This window comes from Astatotilapia calliptera, chromosome 1 (genome assembly GCF_964374335.1).
Source record: "Astatotilapia calliptera chromosome 1, fAstCal68.1, whole genome shotgun sequence".
In the NCBI taxonomy this organism is placed as follows: Eukaryota; Metazoa; Chordata; class Actinopteri; order Cichliformes; family Cichlidae; genus Astatotilapia; species Astatotilapia calliptera.
Window position 1 is genome coordinate 14,573,608 of NC_137422.1, and position 18,929 is coordinate 14,592,536.

At 38.4% G+C, this 18,929-nt stretch overlaps 2 protein-coding genes across 2 annotated transcripts; one reads left to right on the top strand and one right to left on the bottom strand.

Annotated features, from left to right (window-relative positions):
- The first annotated feature begins 714 nt into the window (after window positions 1-714).
- On the top strand, window positions 715-11,898 carry ace2 (angiotensin I converting enzyme 2). The gene is made up of 18 exons (XM_026164370.2): window positions 715-1,035; window positions 1,115-1,273; window positions 1,401-1,494; window positions 2,125-2,268; window positions 2,614-2,729; window positions 2,894-2,999; window positions 3,759-3,856; window positions 4,021-4,193; window positions 6,352-6,578; window positions 7,269-7,413; window positions 8,542-8,640; window positions 8,858-8,980; window positions 9,131-9,303; window positions 9,889-9,947; window positions 10,064-10,161; window positions 10,243-10,359; window positions 10,859-11,053; window positions 11,512-11,898. The coding sequence occupies exons 1-18, from the start codon at window positions 847-849 to the stop codon at window positions 11,606-11,608; spliced, it is 2,412 nt and encodes an 803-aa protein (XP_026020155.2). The 5' UTR covers window positions 715-846; the 3' UTR covers window positions 11,609-11,898.
- A 460-nt stretch (window positions 11,899-12,358) lies between these two features.
- Window positions 12,359-18,012, bottom strand: LOC113019000 (uncharacterized). Its single transcript, XM_026162513.2, has 7 exons — window positions 17,887-18,012; window positions 17,638-17,756; window positions 16,594-16,690; window positions 15,996-16,338; window positions 15,390-15,515; window positions 15,083-15,222; window positions 12,359-13,458 (listed from the first exon to the last, which is right to left on the bottom strand). The coding sequence occupies exons 1-7, from the start codon at window positions 17,896-17,898 to the stop codon at window positions 13,240-13,242; spliced, it is 1,056 nt and encodes a 351-aa protein (XP_026018298.1). The 5' UTR covers window positions 17,899-18,012; the 3' UTR covers window positions 12,359-13,239.
- Window positions 18,013-18,929: the final 917 nt, after the last annotated feature.

Sequence of the window (18,929 nt, forward strand, 5' to 3'; positions counted from 1 at the left end):
TACATGTAAAATTACCTCAGAAAATAATTGCATTTTGGGGTTCTGAGATTAAAAGAGCACATAAAGCAACAAGAATCCCATACGGAAAAGATATATATAAATCTTATAAAGTTTGTATCTCTCTTGTGTTGAACTTGTATGAAAAGCATACAAGAGTGAAAGCAGATATAAGATCCCTTGAAAAATTATATAAATGAAACTTGTATGTTTTGGATACTTCCTACAACAATATATGAAAGTAATGAGAAAGTGGCCACTTTCATGAGTAATTCATATAAGCCTTATATGATTTATATATGAAGCAAGCTAAAGCTGATGCAAGTCTTTTATAAGTTTTTTCTATTTCTTTTCCAAATGGGAAGTAAAATAAACAACATGAACTTAATAAACTTATTAAAGACACAAGAAAAAAGCCAAAAAGGAGAAGTAATAAAGTGAAGTAATAATAAATAATGAAGTAAAACAAAATGAAGTATACAAAATTAAGATAAGACTGATGTCTTGTTCATAACAACAACCCTTTCACTTCCAGCCAAAGTATATAAAACCTTTGAGGAAGTGGCCCCATCAAAACAGCACATTTTGTGCACATGTAACTAATTGTACAGCTTACAAAAGATCTTGATAATTATCAAAGCAAAACTAAGACTTCCCCTCTTGTGAAGACGGCCCACTGATGTTTGCTGCTTCTCTGAAACATTGTATCTGTAAATGAAAACTCAGATACACCCTCCGTTATGGCTCTACTGTCCAAAGGCCAAGGCAGCACAGAAGGTTAATGAAACTGTATAACAGAGTCCTTCCCTCTCAGTGAGAGTTTGTCTGCGTGGAGCTGAAGCAGCCAGCATGTCTCCGAGGATCCTTGTAACGCTCCTGGCCGTGTCCTGTGCTGTTTCTGCTCAGTCAGACGTGGAGAGCCAGGCGAGGGAGTTCCTGGACAGGTTTGACAAGGAGGCGAGTGACCTTATGTACCAGTACTCGCTGGCATCATGGGCCTACAACACCAACATCACACAGGAGAACGCAGACAAAGAGGTCAGCACTTGGAAAACACTTACTTTAAAATGTGGTTATTTTGTTACTGAGTAATAAAACCTGAAGTTATTCTCCACAGGCAGAACAGGGAGCGATCTGGGGCACGTTTTACAACAGAATGTCTGAAGAGTCCCAGAAATACCCCATCGACCAGGTCAACGACCTGGAAATCAAATTACAGCTCATTTCCCTACAAGACAAAGGCTCTGGTGCTTTGTCCGCAGATAAAGCTGCACATGTAAGACTATTTAAATATTAAATTCAACTTTGGCAAATTTTCATTTGGACAAACTGCACAGATATAGTAGTCTTCCACACCAAATGAAACATTTTATCGCTGTGTATTCTTTCATATCTTCCTGTAGCTGAATAAAGTCATGAGTGAGATGAGTACAATCTACAGCACAGCCACAGTGTGTATGCTTGACAACCCGCTTAACTGTCTGACTTTGGAGCCAGGTAAGCTCTCCTTATTAGGACCTGTTGTAGTGAAGTGGCTGCCTGCTGCTGTCAAAGACAGGCAGAGCAGTTTATTCGCTAAGAAGATGAAAATGTGTCTGTTTGGGACAAAAGTTTGTATTTGTTGCAGTAAAGCTACTTTCGTCACAAGGGACCGCAGCAGCGGGCAGCTCCACGTGTGATTAGTAAATGAAATCATCATAAAATAATAAAATAGCACTAATTCATCGCTATCTCCTCACAGTCAGAAGGCTCTGGGTTTGAATGTTGTGGCCTGGTGAGGGCCTTTCTGTTTGCCCTGCACAGCTTTTATCCGGGTTCTTGACTTTCTTCCCGTGATCCAATAGAATTCCCTGTTAGATGCATTTGCGATTTTAAATTTGACGTAGGTGTAAATGTGAGTGTGGATGGTTGTCTGTCTTTTTTAAGCCTGTAATGGACTGCCTACTTGCCCAAGGCGCACACCTGTTCTTGATCAGTGTCAGAATGGATACAGGAACAAACCCAACTTTACTTTTTTTTCTTTTTGTTTAGTTTAGTTTTTTGGGGGGAGAATATGGGCATTTTTCTGTTTTCTCACTTCAGTGTGAGCCTGCCCTGACACCGCTCTGTGTCTTTACTTGTTTACAGGACTGGACGAAATAATGGCCACTAGTCGAAACTATGACGAACGTCTCCATGTGTGGGAGGGCTGGAGGAAAGAAGTAGGAAAGAGGATGAGACCTCTCTACGAAGACTACGTGGATCTGAAGAATGAAGCTGCCAAGCTAAATGGTGAGGAACTAATATGAAAAAATAATGAATAACAGACAAGCTTCATTGCGGTGTGTCCTGATGCAGACTCTAACTTTATCAGGGACCTGTAGAGATATAAACTGATTCTCAGTGAAGATAGTGAGACAAGAGCTGATAGTGTTCAGCGATCATGACCACTCCTCCCCCACTGAGGTCTAATTTTGCTTTGGCAGCATCTCGCTCATGTAACACTAGTAGTGTCATATCTTACATTATGCTTTATAAGTGTGATTACCATCAATGCTAAAAACACCAAAAAATGTAAAAAAGCAATTAATTTGGTGTTTTTTCTCGATCTCTGACACAAACGCTTATTGTGTGCAGGTTTTGAAGACTATGGCGCTTACTGGAGATACAACTATGAGACTCTTGAGGACGACATCATGTACCATTACACAGGCGATGAGTTAATGGAAGATGTCCGTGTAATATACAAACAGGTACGTCCATGTCTGTGTGACGCATGCTTCACGCTTCAGTGCCTCTGTGTTAAAGACAGTTAGAATGTGCAGTTGGTTATTGACTGTGTGACGTAATTAACATAAATTATTTATAATAATTGTAACAAGAATAATACACTGGGGTTTTCCCCCCCCCCCCACAGATCCTGCCTTTATACAAGGAGCTGCATGCCTATGTGAGAGCCAAGCTTATGGAGGTCTATCCAGGGCATATTGATTCAGATGGATTTCTCCCAGCCCACTTGCTGGGTATGTTTTGTTTCTGGTTTCAAAGCTAATAATGAAACCAAAGACACTGACATTAAATATCCACCTACTACTCTCATAATTACATTTTTTATATGCTTTAATTTTACAGAGTTGGTGTTTTTGGCATAAATTCAGCACAGTTGCGAAACAAATTTGAGAGCGGCATCAGGAGCTTATCATTATCATGAAAGAGTCAAGATTCAAATCTGTTTCGTCATATACAGAAAATTAAGATCTTCACTTCCTGTCCTCTCTGATTATCAGGCTACAAATAACTTTTAAAGAAAACGTTTGAGTGTGTGTGTGGGGGCGGGGTATTACATTTGATTCCCCCTATTATCATTGCTCCCTCATGTCTGCACTTTCTGTAATATTTTCTTATTTGATCCTTGGTTTAAGTGTAGAGTCTTTGTTCATGGGGCTTGTGGGATACCTGACGACAAGAAAAGAGTAATTGACAACATATAACTGTAATCTGTAAACTGTAACAACAAAAATGTTGTTGACAGAGCAGATAGTTCATGCAAGGTCTCATAATTTCAGAACTGAAAGTGTGTCTCCCTCTGCTGTTCATGTATTATCACTACCTCTCTGTGCTACAGAAAAATAATGCCAACACACGTATTATATTGTACATGTGGCTTTTAGCTGGAGATAACTGATCCACCCACATGCATTGTGCACATATAAAAAGCTACAGTCTGCTGTAGAAGGAGAAAATTTATGAAAAAATAATTTTCTTATTTGTTGGTTGTTCAGGTGACATGTGGGGAAGATTCTGGACCAACCTTTATTCTCTAACAGTGCCCTATCCTGACAAACCAGATATCGATGTCAGTCAGTCTATGGTGGACAAGGTATTGCAGAACCTTTTATTTATATAAAAAAAAAAGACAGCCCTGTGACTTGGGGTTATCTGTCCAGGGTGTACCCTGTGTCTTGTCCTATGGTAGATAGAGTGGATGGATGGAAAATAAATATGTATACTCAGAAATTCCCTACCTGTCATCTTAAATTTCAGGGTTGGACCGAGCTTCAGCTTTTCCAAGAAGCTGAGAAGTTCTTCATGTCTGTGGGCCTTTACAAGATGTTTGACAACTTCTGGACTGACTCTATGTTTGTACATCCCGATGATGGACGCAATGTGGTCTGTCACCCCACAGCCTGGGACATGGGAAACAGAAAGGACTTTAGGTAGAGTATACACAGCTACACTACTGTGCAACAGTCTTAAGACACCTGTCATTTCTTTATGAGTTAACCAGTTTTGTATCTACAGACAACTAACAACTTAGCAAAGAACAAAACTTACATTTCTTAAGGCACCTTGTAAAATTGAAACTCAGTGTTAGCAGATCTCACGCAGCGATGAATCCATATGTGAATTTTCTGGTTCAAATCAGTGTCAAAATATAAAGAGGAGATCGGTAGAGAGATACAGTGAGACTCTGATTTTGATCCACAGTGGGATGTGGTATTTGTCTGGTTGGCAACAACAATGATCCCAAACACACTTCGGATAAAGTAAAAGTGTACCGGATCAATCTTTATTGATTGAAAAGCATGCAATGGAACACTATCAGTGATGGGTTGGTCTCCCCAGAGCCCGGACCTTAACATTATTGAAGCAGTGTGAGATCACCTTAGAGAACAGAACAAAAAACAGCCAACATCCAAAGAAGAGCTTTGAATGTCCTCCAAGATGCCTGGAGAACTATTCCTGAAGACTTCACAAAGAAATACAATGCAATACAACTTTATTTATATAGCACATTTAAAACCAAAGGTACACCAAAGTGCTTCACAACAAGGTTAAAACATAAGATGAAAGATAGGCTATAACAGTTATAGCTATGAAAGGCTATAACAGAGTACAAAAAACCCCAAAGGTACAGACAGAGTAAGAAGTAAAACATTAGAGCATGGTTTAGAAGATAAAATTACAGGGTATTCATAAATATAAGGTGGGGGTATTTATGCAGTGGGACATTAGTAGGAAGATAAGTAACATAAGGGTAAAATATAGGGGAAGTGCACCAGCTAACTGAAAATGCTCGGTCAAACAAGTACGTTTTTAACTGAGATTTAAATGCCAAGATTTAAATCTGAGATTTTAGAAGCGCAAATAGCAGCAGGAAGATTGTTCCAGAGGCTCGGGGCTGCCAGGGCAAAAGCACGGTCACCTCTGGTCTTTAGCCGGGATCTAGGCTGCACTAAGAGTAATTGTCCTGATGATCTTAGGGCTCTCCTAGGGGTATATGGACGAAGGAGTTCAGTGAAGTAGCACGGTGCAGTATTGTTTATGATTTTAAAGGTAAGCAACAGAATTTTAAACTCAATTCGGTATTTGACAGGGAGCCAGTGCAGGTCAGCAAAGACTGGAGTGATAGAGGCAAACCTTGTCAGAAGGCTATGAAGAAGGGTGGAGTGGAGACCAAAGTAAAGGGAATTACAGTAGTCTAATCTAGAGGTCACAAAAGCATGGATTTGTTTCTCAAGGTCCTTGTGTGGTATGTAGTGCTTGGCCTTGGAGATTTGACGCAATTGGTAGAAACTAGATTTAACTATAGTGGATACTTGCTTGTCAAACTTAAAGGAGCTGGCAAAGAGAACACCTAAGTTGCTAACAGTGCCAGAAAGAAAGGCGGCAAAGGGTCCTTGACAGAAATGACAGAAAGCTTGTTAAGAGAGTTCAAGCTGTCCTAGGCAAGAGGAAAAAAGGTGTATATACAAGATGTCGACTTTCAAGCTCCTTCGAATTGTACAAACTCTGTGTTTGCCATTTATACTGTATTTCCAAGCCTGCATACTTCAGTTATTTGATGCTCATTGTCTTAGCAAAACTTAGCAAGACATGAAGAACAAGAGGTGGCTCAGAACCTTTGCTTTATCTATCCATCTGTCTATTTATCTAGGTTCGACTTTTGTTAAAGCAAGTTGGCAGCTGGGAATTATGATAGCCATAAAAATAAACCTATTGGAACACTGATGTTGTGATGCTATTTAATCGCTGAATCATCCTTTTCTGCTGATAAAGATAACCAAAGTCTAGGTTGTAAAATGTTCATATAATTTCCCCAACACTGCCTAGAATAACGTTTCTCAAAATGCAAAATAAGCAAAATAATTTTATAGTTACTCGTGTGTCAGTTTGGTTTAAAATTACAGGAAAAGAATTTGCGTGTAAAACTGAAGTCCTCTACCTCTTTTTAATTAGTTATTCTGCTTTTAGTGATTGGAGTTCACTTAGTTCACTATTGCTCTCTTACTGGTCGCTGATCACAGTAGTATGAAGTGTCTCTGTCACACAATGTAATTGCTGATATCAGCATTTCTCCCGTGATATCTTCAGGATCAAGATGTGCACCCAGGTTAACATGGACAACTACCTCACAGCACACCATGAAATGGGACACAACCAGTACCAGATGGCTTACCGCAACCTGTCCTACCTTCTGAGGGACGGAGCCAATGAGGGTTTCCACGAGGCTGTTGGAGAAATCATGTCCCTCTCTGCTGCAACACCCAAACACCTACAGAGCCTGAATCTCCTGCCTGCTGACTTTGTTTATGATCAAGGTACAGCCGTTGCGGGCAGCACTGGTGCTTCAAAACATTAAAGCTGCTTTAACCAATAGATTTATAATAACAAGAAACAGGTGAACGAGTAAGCTACAGAGAGCAATCACCTAACTCTGCAGTTTTTGTATGCAGCATTTTAACTTCTTTCAGCTCATTGTTTTAGTTTTCTGTCCCCTCAATTTTACAGGAGCATTCAATATATACCCAACATTAGAACTCAGGTAGTCGCAATTGCTGGTGTCTCACTTCTACAGACAACCTCAAAGGACAACCTGAGGAACTGCCGTTTCTGGCATTTGGGCACTGGCTTGATTTTTCTGTCCTGATGCTTGCCCCTTGTTGCATAATAAGCTGTTGGCCAGTAACCAAGTTGTCAACATGAACTTAGATATTATGAACACGTTGACCTTGTTTTTATTGCCTCTGCGTAGCAAAAAAAATAATAATTTATTGCAGATTAAATTTTGCAATGTGTCTGGATTATTAAATGTAGGGTTAAGATAACTTAAGCACTACATGCGATATCAGGATAAGATGACCTGCAGCCTTATGCTAACTGGTATTCAAACTGTCATCGATTTACAGTCTCTGATAAAGAGGCCATAAACATAAAAATAAAGCATTTGTAAAATGTAATTACGTTCTCACTCTGAATCATAAACTGTCTTTGTGTTTAATGCTTTACAGACACAGAGATCAACTTTCTGCTGAAACAGGCACTCACTATTGTGGCCACCCTGCCTTTCACCTACATGCTGGAGGAATGGAGGTGGCAGGTGTTTGCAGGGAACATCACCAAGGATGAATGGATGCAACGCTGGTGGCAGATGAAGTGAGCAGAGTTATGCAATATTTAGTATAAAGTTTACTTCAATGTCATCAGATTACAGTTAGGTTCATACTTTTTTAAAACTATTTTTTTTGCATCTGATTTTAAAATCCCTATAGAGATTTTAAAATCAAACAATATGCAAATGAGGTGCAGAATTTCTTGCACTTAATGCAAACTGTTCATGCAAACTTAGGAATTACAGCCATTTTTAAAAAAAGAAAGAATTCAATTTCATGAAAAATGAATCCAAAGATTTAGAGTTCATTTGAAGTGTTGAATTTAAATTTGTCTGCTTTTCACTAGAATCTCAATTTGATGTTCAAAGACTTAAAGTAAAGTAGGCCAAATTATGCTGAATAAACCAACATAAACCTGTTAAAAAGAATAGGAGTGACCAAATCAAAGTTATTAAAAAGAATTAATGCACAGGCCAGCTCGATAACACCAAAAGGCTTAAAAGAGCACAGAAGACAACTAAAGGAGATCATGGCAAAAATGTTTCCTCCACAACATCACAACACTCTCAAGAAGGTCATTGTACCATTATGGAAGTCTATAACGTAGATGTGCCTTCTTTACTGGAAATGCAAAGAGTTTACAACAAGGTGCAAACCAGTCACCTAATCTCAACACAACAGAGCCTTCTTTGTAGTTATTAAATGCAATGCAGCAACTGAATATTGATGCAATAAAGACCTGTGAGAACATTTTAAGTGAAGACACGGTTTTTGATTTGCATGGGTTTTAGACTTCAAGCAGCCACCAAGAACAAAGGAGTTTTTAATCCAAGTTTTAATAACAGTCCTTAAATGTAAAAGTTTGCCTCTGCCTTTGTCTCTAACTCCTAAACTGTAAATGCAAAACCGTAGTTAATCCTTCGAATTAAAGTCAGCACTTCAACCACATCTTAATTGTTCAAGTTAAAATCCATTGTGGATTGGTTCTGCTGGCAGCTGGGCAAAATTACAACAAAAACACAACAGAAATGTTATTACAAAGCAGGCATAACTGTAGGGAAGTGACTTGAAAACTAGAGAAATAAAAGAAGGTCTTCATTTTGTGCAGTTTAGCAGCTGCTTCACTGCAGGCCTGACAGCTTGTATTATTGATTCTGTGTTGTTTTAATAGGAGAGAGATGGTTGGGGTGATGGAGCCAGTGCCAAGAGATGAGACTTACTGTGACCCACCCGCTCTGTTCCATGTGTCTGGAGACTATTCATTCATCAGGTAACAATCCCAATCTAAAGCTGCATTTTGTGTCAGTAACACTTCAGATTGTGGATTGACTTAATTCTTAAATTATAGCAGTTATGACCATTTGGTGCAGTTCCCAGTTCACTTTAAACTGAACCTGTGTGTGTGTGTGTGTGTGTGTGTGTGTGTGTGTGTGTGTGTGTGTGTGTGTGTGTGTGTGTGTGTCCATTTGTTACTGCTTTCGATCCAGGTACTTCACACGAACCATCTACCAGTTTCAGTTCCAAAAAGCGCTCTGTGATGCGGCCGGTCACACAGGCGACCTGTCTGCATGTGACATCACTAATTCTATCGAAGCAGGAACCAAGCTAAGGTGCATACAACTTCCCTTTCTTCATTCTTCATTCTTCATTTCTTCAGGATTTCAATTTTGCTCTAGCACATTGTATTACTTTTTTGTTCTTCACATCTAAAAGTGGTGGAATAATTTATCATCATCATCATCCTCATTGTTTTCTTCTAGGAATATGTTAGAACTTGGAAGGTCTAAGTCTTGGACCAGGGCTTTGCAAGCAATATCTGGTGACACAAAGATGGATGCCCAACCTCTGCTGGACTATTTCCATAAACTTTATGAGTGGTTGCAGGCAGATAACAAGAAACGCAACAGGGTGGTAGGCTGGAGTGAAGATCCATGTAAGTACAAAAGATACCCAAAATGAAAGTTATTAGCACTAAAATCATCTATCTGGAGTAATAGTATTTAGTGTTTCTTGAGATTGATACCGCTCTTCCTGATGCCACTACTTGATAAAAGACTGGATGTGGGAAGGAAACTCTCTGTAGTCTGTACTTGCACGTGTAAAGTGCATTGAATTATTTGTACACAAACTTTAGAACTGACAGTAATTTACTTGAATCTAGTTGTCATCGTCCAGCATAATACAGCTTTCAAAATGCCGGGTTTTTTTTTTTACAATTTGCTTTTTATACTCAAATAAGACAACATTTTAATTAGTGTCACAGTCTTCTGTTCCCAACCATATGTCCTTAATTTATCACCTAACTTCTCACACTTTTCCTGGTCCTGTTAGCCTTTAAGCTTTCATCGATTCTTAAAATCTTAAAATCAAAAGTCAGCTTTTGGGTCCTCACCCCTACAGCTATCTGTTCTTCCTTATTTCTAGACTTTAAGCTAGTTAATGTAATATGCTGGAGCACATTTATCATACAGGTATACATCTTTAAAATGTCTTTAACTGATTGTTGTTCCCATTACAGATCCAGAATATTCAATTAAAGTGAGACTAAGTTTAAATTCTGCAATGGGCGATGATGCTGTGAGTACTAAAAATTGTCATTGAGCTAGAAATTTTGCAGGAATTCTGCACTTATGAAGTTAAATACTGTCTGTTTAACGTCATGCCCATTGTTTTGCTTTTTTTATGTGTTTCAGTACCCCTGGAATGCCAATGAGCTTTACCTGTTCCAGGCCAACATTGCTTATGCCTTGAGGCAGTACTACAGCCAGAAGAACAAGACTCTTCCTTTCACGTCAGTATGAGGTCGATATTTTGTGCTTTAAGCAAAACAAAAAAATTGTTTGGTTTGAGTTTTCTCTGTTTGCACATGCAGAACAACTAATGTCATCACCTATAAGGAGACTCCCAGAATCTCTTTCTACGTTGTCGCCAAAAACCCAAATACACCCACTGAATTCATCCCAAAGAATGAGCTGAAGGAAGCCATCAGGTGAGGATCAAGTGCGTGAGTGGCTAAATACAGAATATCCAAAAGCACTGAGCTCAGCATCCTAAGGTAGCTGCAGTAGCCAAGCTAATTCATTTATTTAAAATCTTTTTAGTTGCAGTTTTTAGCTGGATGGAAATGTTGAACTTCAGTAACATGGCACAAATTGCCATCAAATTGCTCATTTATTCACACATCCATGGTCTTTACAGGATTAGTCGCGGGTGTCTTTGGTGATCATCTGACTTTTCATCCATACTATGGCTCAAACCTTTTTCTTATGAAATGAATTGTAAACTCTTTAAAATATTTTTAAAAATGTCTTGGCACAGCTATAACAACAGCATAAATTTATAACATATTATTTTTTTTATTTTTTATTATAAGAGTTGTAATTTAACTGCCTCCTGCTACACCTGAAATAACCAACCTGGCAGTCATGTCGCCTGTGCCTGTTTATGAGTTGTAAAGCAATAGTAAAGTCATTTAAAATCTATTCCAGGTTAGCTCGAGGCCGGATCAACGACGCCTTCAAGTTAGGTGATAATACTCTGGAGTTTGCCGGTATCCTACCAACACTGGCCTCACCCACTGAGCAACCTGTGCAGGTGTGGCTGGTGGTATTTGGTGTGGTTATGGGCATTGTGGTGGTAGCCGGCGTCTACCTTGTCGTCTCTGGTGTCAAGGAGCGCAGGAAGTGAGTAGACCCAAATATACACTACCGGTTAAAAGTTTTAGAACTGCTCAATTTTTCCAGTTATTTACTGCAATTCAAGTCATTCAAGTCCAATGAATAGCTTGATAACTGAAAAATAATGTACATTTCAGAATTATACAAAAAGGCCTTTTTCAGGGAACATAAAATGGGTTAAAATTTAAAGCTGTTCTGCAAGTCTCAGTTTCAACTGTGAAGAGAAGACTTCGAGCTGCAGGTTTAACAGGATGAGTTGTGTATGTGTGTTTTAATTATATGTAGATATTACAAGTCTGTCTATGCAGTTGTATGTTTTTACCATCAGAGCTTTAGTCTGCCCGTTTTCACAAATGATATCTTGACTTCACATAGACTTGGTGACTAAATGAGTAAAATAAAAATATTCCAATTAAATTAATTATGTGCATAATGTTAAGGAATATTGTTTTCTGTGTTTATAGGAAAAAACCTGGTGTGGAGAACCCCTATGAGTCATCCACTGATGGACAAAACAACAAAGCCTATGATGACAGTGACAATGAGCAAACTGGATTCTGAGTCTACCGCTGTCGTAGTAGATCAGAGGGAAGATCAGTACTTGTGTCCAGTGATCTCATAGCCTTCCCAGAAATGGGAAAGTAAAGCTTTAAAAGTTCTCTTCTTCTTTCATCAGTGCTGAATGGCCTCCAATCAACAATAACAGAACATTAACAGTGCTAAATGTGAAGCATTATGCTGAAGGTTGTTAATTGGCAACAGTGAATAACCCTGTTAATGAACAGTATCCTTAATTGACATTTACATAGTATACTTCCATGTGAGTGTCATTAAAGTGTTATTATACAGTATTTTGTGATACAATAAGTAACAAGTTTAACACACTGCCTTACCTCCCTTTTTGAAACCCTTTTTACTTACCTGTGCAATTATGTATATTTAACTGTTTTGGTAATAATAATAATAATAATAATAATAATAATAATAATAATAATAATAACAATAATAATAATAATAATAATAATAATAATAATAATAATAATAACCGGTTTAAAGTATCATTTTAAAAATAAAGTTCATAATTGAAAAAGTTAGGCAAATTCAAGTCACATTTATGATGATGCCACCTACGTGTCAAAATGCACACTTCAATCACAGCACACATTTCGTTTTAGTCTAGTTTACTGTGTTTTCATATCAAACCTGAGAGATTTCCTAAAGTATCAAATCTTGTCATTATACACCTAGATGCTAAAGAAAAATGATCAAATAAAAACATGAATGTTGCATTAAAAAAATTCTGCTACACAGTTTACCAATGGAACTTTTTTTTACTTGTCAGCTGCGCATGTGTACAAAAAAAGAAGACATTTCTTTCGCAAGCAGTGAGTGACCATTAAGCGAAAAGGAGAGTAGTACATTTGCATGAGTTGATATTATACAATCAAAGCCTAAAGGTGTGATTTCCAGGACGTCTGAGATGTGTTATTAAAAAAGAATTCTAAATATGTTTGGTTGTGTTAATGCATTGGGCCATTATTTATCGTTCATGTAATGTGTCATTTTTCCTTACAATGTCTTATAATATATTGGAAACAGTATTGTTGTATCAAACATATAGATTATACAATATGAATTCAAAAAAGAAGTGTGGCTCTGAAGCAAAAACTTGAATGTGTTTGGTGAGAGCATGCATTAAGACTTTCAGTCAGCCTCAAAGTGATTCTAGCAAATCTTCAGGCAACTCAGAAACTTGCGGTTTGTGGTACGGGTGCTGCCAGTTTCAACTGAGGATGTAAGTCAGATGGCGGAAGGAATACTTTGAGGATCTCCTCAATCCCACAGACTTACCTTCTGTAGAGGAAGCAGAGCCTGGGTACAAGAAGGATGACCCATTCATCACTTGGGGTAAGGTCACTGAGGCAAGTAAAAAATGAAAGCGTAACACTACAGTTGGTGTCTGAGATCATTTTCCACGTCATCTCTCAGGTAGGGACATGTGGAATGACAGCTGTGTAAAGGCATAGCCTTAAAGAGTTAGAGAACTATGGATTTCTGCAGCAGCAGAATTTGAAACATGGATGTTGGTTTGTGTTGTTGAACCAGGTCACACGAAATATTTACAAGAATTTTTTTTAAAAATGTAACTGACTTTTCTGAGTCCTGAAAATGCAGAGGAAAATGACTCTCCGTCACTTTTGAATGATGAAGAGGAAGGACTGATCCACTGTATGTCCATCCAGGGTTGCCACGCCCACTGTGTCTGTGTTGCAAACGTTGATGAACCAACCGCTATACAATGCTGACTCAAATCTCCGTCGTCTCGCTGAGTCACCCTTCATGTAAAACACAAAGGAGAGGGTACTCTCATCGCTCTTGGAGATCTGCTTCAGCCTCTGCTTCTCACATGTCTAAAGGGATGAAAGCATGGATTAGTTTGCTTGAAAATGGCAATTTCCTTATAAACATCTTCAAGTCACAATGAAATGAAGTACAACTGAGACAACAACGATTGTCGAACTGAGACAACGAACTGAGACAACAAGACGTTTCACCTCTCATCCGAGAAGCTTCTTCAGTTCTAACTAACTAGAACTGAAGAAGCTTCTCGGATGAGAGGTCTTCAAGTAACTTAAAGAAGTCCAGACGCTTTTCTTTGCAAGCTCCTTTGACTAATACTTAACTCTAACTCAATCTCCTAATTATTTCATTTTGCAAATGATTTCAATTCTGATGAAGATGATCTCTTCATTGTGGCACCTGTTAGTGGGTGGGATATATTCACCAGCAAGTGAACATTTTGTCCTCAAAGTTGATGGGTTAAAAGCGGGAAAAACGGGAAACAGTAAGTATTTCAGTGAGTGTGACAAGGGCCAAATTGTGATGGCTAGATGAGTGGGTCAGCACAGCTCCACAACTGCAGCTCTTGTGTTCCTGGGCTGCAGTGGTCAGTATCAAACATGGTCTAAAGAAGGAACACCAGTGACCCAGTGACAGGCTCATGGGCAGCCAAGGCTCACTGATGAACGTAGGGAGCGAAAGCTGACCCTACATGCATCAGACTGCTGAAAAAGTCGATGCTGGTCCTAAACAAAGTGAAAGAACTAGAAAGGCGTGAGAATGCAGAGTGCATCGCAGTTTGTTGTGTAAGGGACTGCATAGCCACAGCCCCTGCTGTTCACCACTGAAAACACCAGCAATGGGCATGTGAGCATCAGAATTAGACTGTGGAGCAGCTACAGATGATGGTCTGGTTTTGTTTTACATTACGTACCTGGAAACACCTGGCACCAGGATGTTCTATGGGAAGAAGGCACGCCAGTGAGGCAGTGTGATGCTTTTATATATATTCTTCTGGGAAACATTGGGTCCTGCCATTCATGTGGATGTAATTTTTGACAAGTACCACATACCTAAGTTTTGTTGCAGACCATGTACACCCTTTAATAGAAATGGTACTTTCTGAAGACTGTGGCCTCTTTCAACAGGCTAAAATGCTCTTCCACAAAGCAAAAGTGTATCAGGAATGGTTTGAGGAGCATATCTTCAGTTTGAGGTATTGACTTGGTCTCCAAATTGCCCCAGATCTAAATCCAATTGAGCATCTCTAGGATGTGCTGGACAAAAAGTCTGACCCATGAAGGTCTCACCTCATAACTAAAGGGATCTGTTGCTAACATCTTGGTGCCTGATACCACAGTCCATGCCTCAGTGGGGAAGGCTAATTTTGGGACCAACACAATATTAGGCAGGTGGTCGTAATGTTATGCCTAATCTGTGTGTATTTAAATTTTTGATATTACTACTAATTTGAGATGCTAATTATTCTGCTATTATATACTTTTTGTAACATAACTCTGTCTAAGCAAATCTTTTAAAGTGAGAAGTGTATCTACATAGAACAAAGGACAGAAACAGGCATGCAATGCTTTCATCCCCTGAACAATGATGGCTGAGTCCAGAGAAACAAATGTTTATCAAGCCTTTTTTTTCACTGCCATGATTCAGTCAAAATCAATAGCGTACACTTATTACCTCCACTTTAAGGAACACCCTGTCCGCTTGCTTGCAGCACATGAGGAAGCAGTTGGAATCGGTGAGGTTTAGCACCACTGGCATCCCACTGGAACCCCTTCTGAAACCGCTTGACTTGTAGTAGTAGATAGTAATTTTCTCTGAGCACAAAAGGAAACCAAAATAATGAGAGCAGTTTCTCTATCAGAACAGAGTATTTTCTTACTCTACCTAACACTGGAGTAAATGTGAATGATGACAGCTTCAGTAAAAACTCATCTGAAAACCACGAGTGCCACGTTGATGTGTCCTGCTCTGAAAGACAAACCTGGATTTGGAGAAGCATAGACGATCTTCTCAGAACAGATACCTCGGAGGTATTGGCGAGTGGCCAGATTTTCAATTAAAACATTCGACAACTTTTCCTGCCGGAAACTGCCGCCTCCTCTCGGAACTGAAAGTAAGAATGGGAACAAGGGCCCCTGTTTATAAGTCATATCCCTTTTTAAAAACAAAGCTGACTGCACTGACCGTTTTCAAACTGTGATTTCACAGCAGTGGTCTTGTGTTCTTTACATCGATCTCGACTTTCACAGGTTTCATTTTTCCTTTATGAGATTTAATTTTGCCAGTTGAAGGCAGTTGTACAACACATAAGTTATCTATAGGGGTCTGCAGAAAAACTGCCTAGTCAAGGTCATAACAGCTGCCAGAACACATTTTGGTTCATGGGTGTAAACATGCGACCATTCTCAGTAGCTTCCTCTTTAGATAACCACAAATATACAGAAGCAAAAGAAATACCCAGTTGCCTCACAACACTCAAACACTTTAATGCATTAAATACTGTAAATATTGCTGTTAGCAAAGTTAATTATGGGAAAAGAAGAAAAGCTGGGAGAAAAGGCAGGAGAGTAAAACTGCTTTTACTCACCGAGCGTCACCGTGCTGGATTCTGCCACCATGATGATGTCATTAAATGTACATCCTGTCTTATCACAGCCCCTGCCTCTCACCAGAGAGATGCTAGTTTTTGTCATCTCAACAACAAACATCTCATTCTCCTCAGTTTTCGCTTGGCAAAGATCCTCTTCAATATTCCCCGTCTCCTTTTCTTTTTCCTGCGGCTCCACTACAGTTCCCTCCAGGTCATCCTCCCTTGTCATCTCCCAGCTAAAGCTGATGAGTGTGGGCTCTTTAGAGACTGGTTGTAAAGTGTCTTCAGTCAGGGATGTCTGCTCAGTGTGGTCCTCTTCCTTGGCTGGTTTGCACACTGTCTGAAGAGAACGAAGAGAAACAGGATAAATACCCCCCAAAACCAAAATAAACACAGAAAAAAGATGTTCGCAGGTAGCATTTACCAAGATTATGAAGAACATAAGCACAGAAATTTGAATCACATTACACAATTTCATAATGTTTACATATATAAAGTGAAACACAATGAATTGTTTATTTTATTTTTATTTTATTTTTAATCTTCTAAGACTGTATCTGAAATAATATCTCTAAACTAGAAGTCGTCAACTCACCAGCATTGGACTCCCCTCAGCTATCATCTTTGCCAGCTCCTCAGGTGTAAGATCATTCAGGTCCATGCCATTTATCTGCAGAAGCTTGTCTCCTTTTCTGATAAAAATAAACAGTAAATAAATAAAATAAATGTACAATGTGCTTTACTGAGCCCTTTTGTGTTTGGCAGATGTAATAAAAGGAGTTAGAGTGTGTTCATAAATAATAATTTACTAGTTTTACTCTTTAAAGGGGTTATTTTTTCCACTACAGAAGGTCTCGTGAGTACACTGAGCTAGAGATGAACACAAAAAAAATCCACCCAAAATTGGAATAAAATTACAAAATAAGGCAACAGAATTATATAATACATCTTAGTTCATTTGCTCAATTCACCTATAATATTTCACAGTTTCAAACTTTTCTGGCATCATGTTGAAACGATTAAGTGGTAGAATTTGAAAACAGTGAAAATAAGAGAAAAAACAGGATTACATAATTAGGTATGCAACAAACTGAGATACTCCAAACTGAACTCATGCTCAAAGAAAGAAAGAAAAGAAAAAGAAATTCTGCACAAAATGCTGACTTTAAGTAATTTTATCACATTTAAATTTTGTAATTTTGTTACATTTTACGATGTAAAATGTTCCATTTAATGGGATCTGGTCGAATGTCAATGTACTTGACTGGTATATGTTCATTTTATACCAAGTTTATTTCAGTTTATTCCTTAAGAATTAATTATTGCAATAAATAAACATCTTTCATCACTGCTTCATGTTTAATGAGGGTGAAAAATAGAAGGCTCAACATGTAAACTGGAGAGAAAACCTCAATGTAAATATAAATAAAAACTAAGAGAGTTATATGTTTTTACCAAAAACATGGTCTTGCTAAAAAAAAAAATTTTAAAAATCCATAACATGAAGTTGGATGTCTGTGCAACGTTATATGACTACAACTTTTGAGGCTCTACAGTAAAACTGTCTTAGCTTCTTTCATAGCAGTACCTGGAAAATAGTTGAAGAGAAAGAATCCGCTAAACAGAGAGCAAATTATACCTGACATAAAGTTTTCCTTCATTCTCCATTTTGTACTTCACCACATTCTCCACTACATATTGATGCTTTCCCTCATGGATCTTGTGTGCAATCAGCACACCGCCCTTAACCAGAGAATCCTAAAATGTACAAAAAGAACACAAACTTTAACTTTTCTCAACAAAGACAATCATGCCAGGATTATCTTTTAAGTGTATCTCACTACATGTTGTACTTATTGTTAGGGGACAGTTAAGCGTTGTCACCTACCTTCATGTCCATGGTGGCACCAATGTCCGCTCTAGATAGCGTTATACCACTGACTGAAACAGACTCCGGTGAAAGTGGCAGTTTATAAGTCTTCCAGTGTGTCTGTGCTTCAACTTATTATAGAACAAAAAGGGGAACTGTGAGTGAGAAAACACTGACACTGTCGTGGATGGGGAACTGCTGTCAAAAAAGGAAGTAAGAGAAGATTAGAACATTTTTGATGAAAAGTGGACACAGTATATGGTTTGTTTGAAAGCAGAACTTGTGAAGCATGTGGAAGAAGAAGGTTATGATTTAACTGTAAAATATCTTTTCAATAGCAACAAATACAGTGCTTTGATAAGTCACACACTTCCCCTTTTCAAAACTGATAGAGACTAAAATATTATCACATAGTATTACTATATAATATTACTCATATAACATCCCTTTTTTTCTTTCACTGCGTTTAAACTTCCTTAAAAACACCAATAATAAGGATTAAAAAATTAGCATGAAAACCTGAAAAGCTTCAAATATAAATCCCAACAGTCAGATTTACAGTGTATCACAGATCACATGTAAGCTGTTGGAAAAAAAAATCTCTTCCCCTGTGACAGTTATGATGGAAATATATAATGTAACTAAATATCAGTTCATTTTTACCCGTGTCTGCCGGTACATTAGAAAAAACACAGTACCAGATTGTGAACGTCTAATGCAAGTAAAATTCCTCCATTCAAAACCGTAAGTACAACGTTCAATATTAATTTAACGCTTAAAAAGTAAAAAGATGCCACTTCTTAATTTGTACATTTCACTGCTTTAAACAGAGACGCTACCAACGGGGGGCCGGGGGGCCCTGGCCAACCCCCTGGCAAAACTGTCCTAATAATGTAAAAATGTTGCAGAAAAGCTGGTGCCAATCCCTGGACAGATCGCTGGTGCATCTCAGGGACAACACAGAGACAGGCAACATGATCGAATGCTTATTTTTCTTTCCTGAACAAGTTTGCTCTTAAAGTTAACTCCACTCTGAGAAAGTGAATCTTAAGCTGCTTCTG

What these genes read in the sequence shown, in the direction of transcription:
- LOC113019000 (XM_026162513.2), bottom strand. An exon ending in CTGAGGGGAGTCCAATGCTG is followed by an intron (nt 16,339 to 16,593) that starts GTGAGTTGACGA and finishes CGTTCTCTTCAG; the next exon opens with ACAGTGTGCAAACCAGCCAA. An exon ending in GGGTGTTCCTTAAAGTGGAG is followed by an intron (nt 13,459 to 15,082) that starts GTAATAAGTGTA and finishes TCATCCCTTTAG; the next exon opens with ACATGTGAGAAGCAGAGGCT.
- ace2 (XM_026164370.2), top strand. Translation starts at nt 847, where the DNA reads ATGTCTCCGAGGATCCTTGTAACGCTCCTGGCCGTGTCCTGTGCTGTT. An exon ending in TCTCCCAGCCCACTTGCTGG is followed by an intron (nt 3,000 to 3,758) that starts GTATGTTTTGTT and finishes TTGGTTGTTCAG; the next exon opens with GTGACATGTGGGGAAGATTC. An exon ending in GTCAGTCTATGGTGGACAAG is followed by an intron (nt 3,857 to 4,020) that starts GTATTGCAGAAC and finishes CTTAAATTTCAG; the next exon opens with GGTTGGACCGAGCTTCAGCT.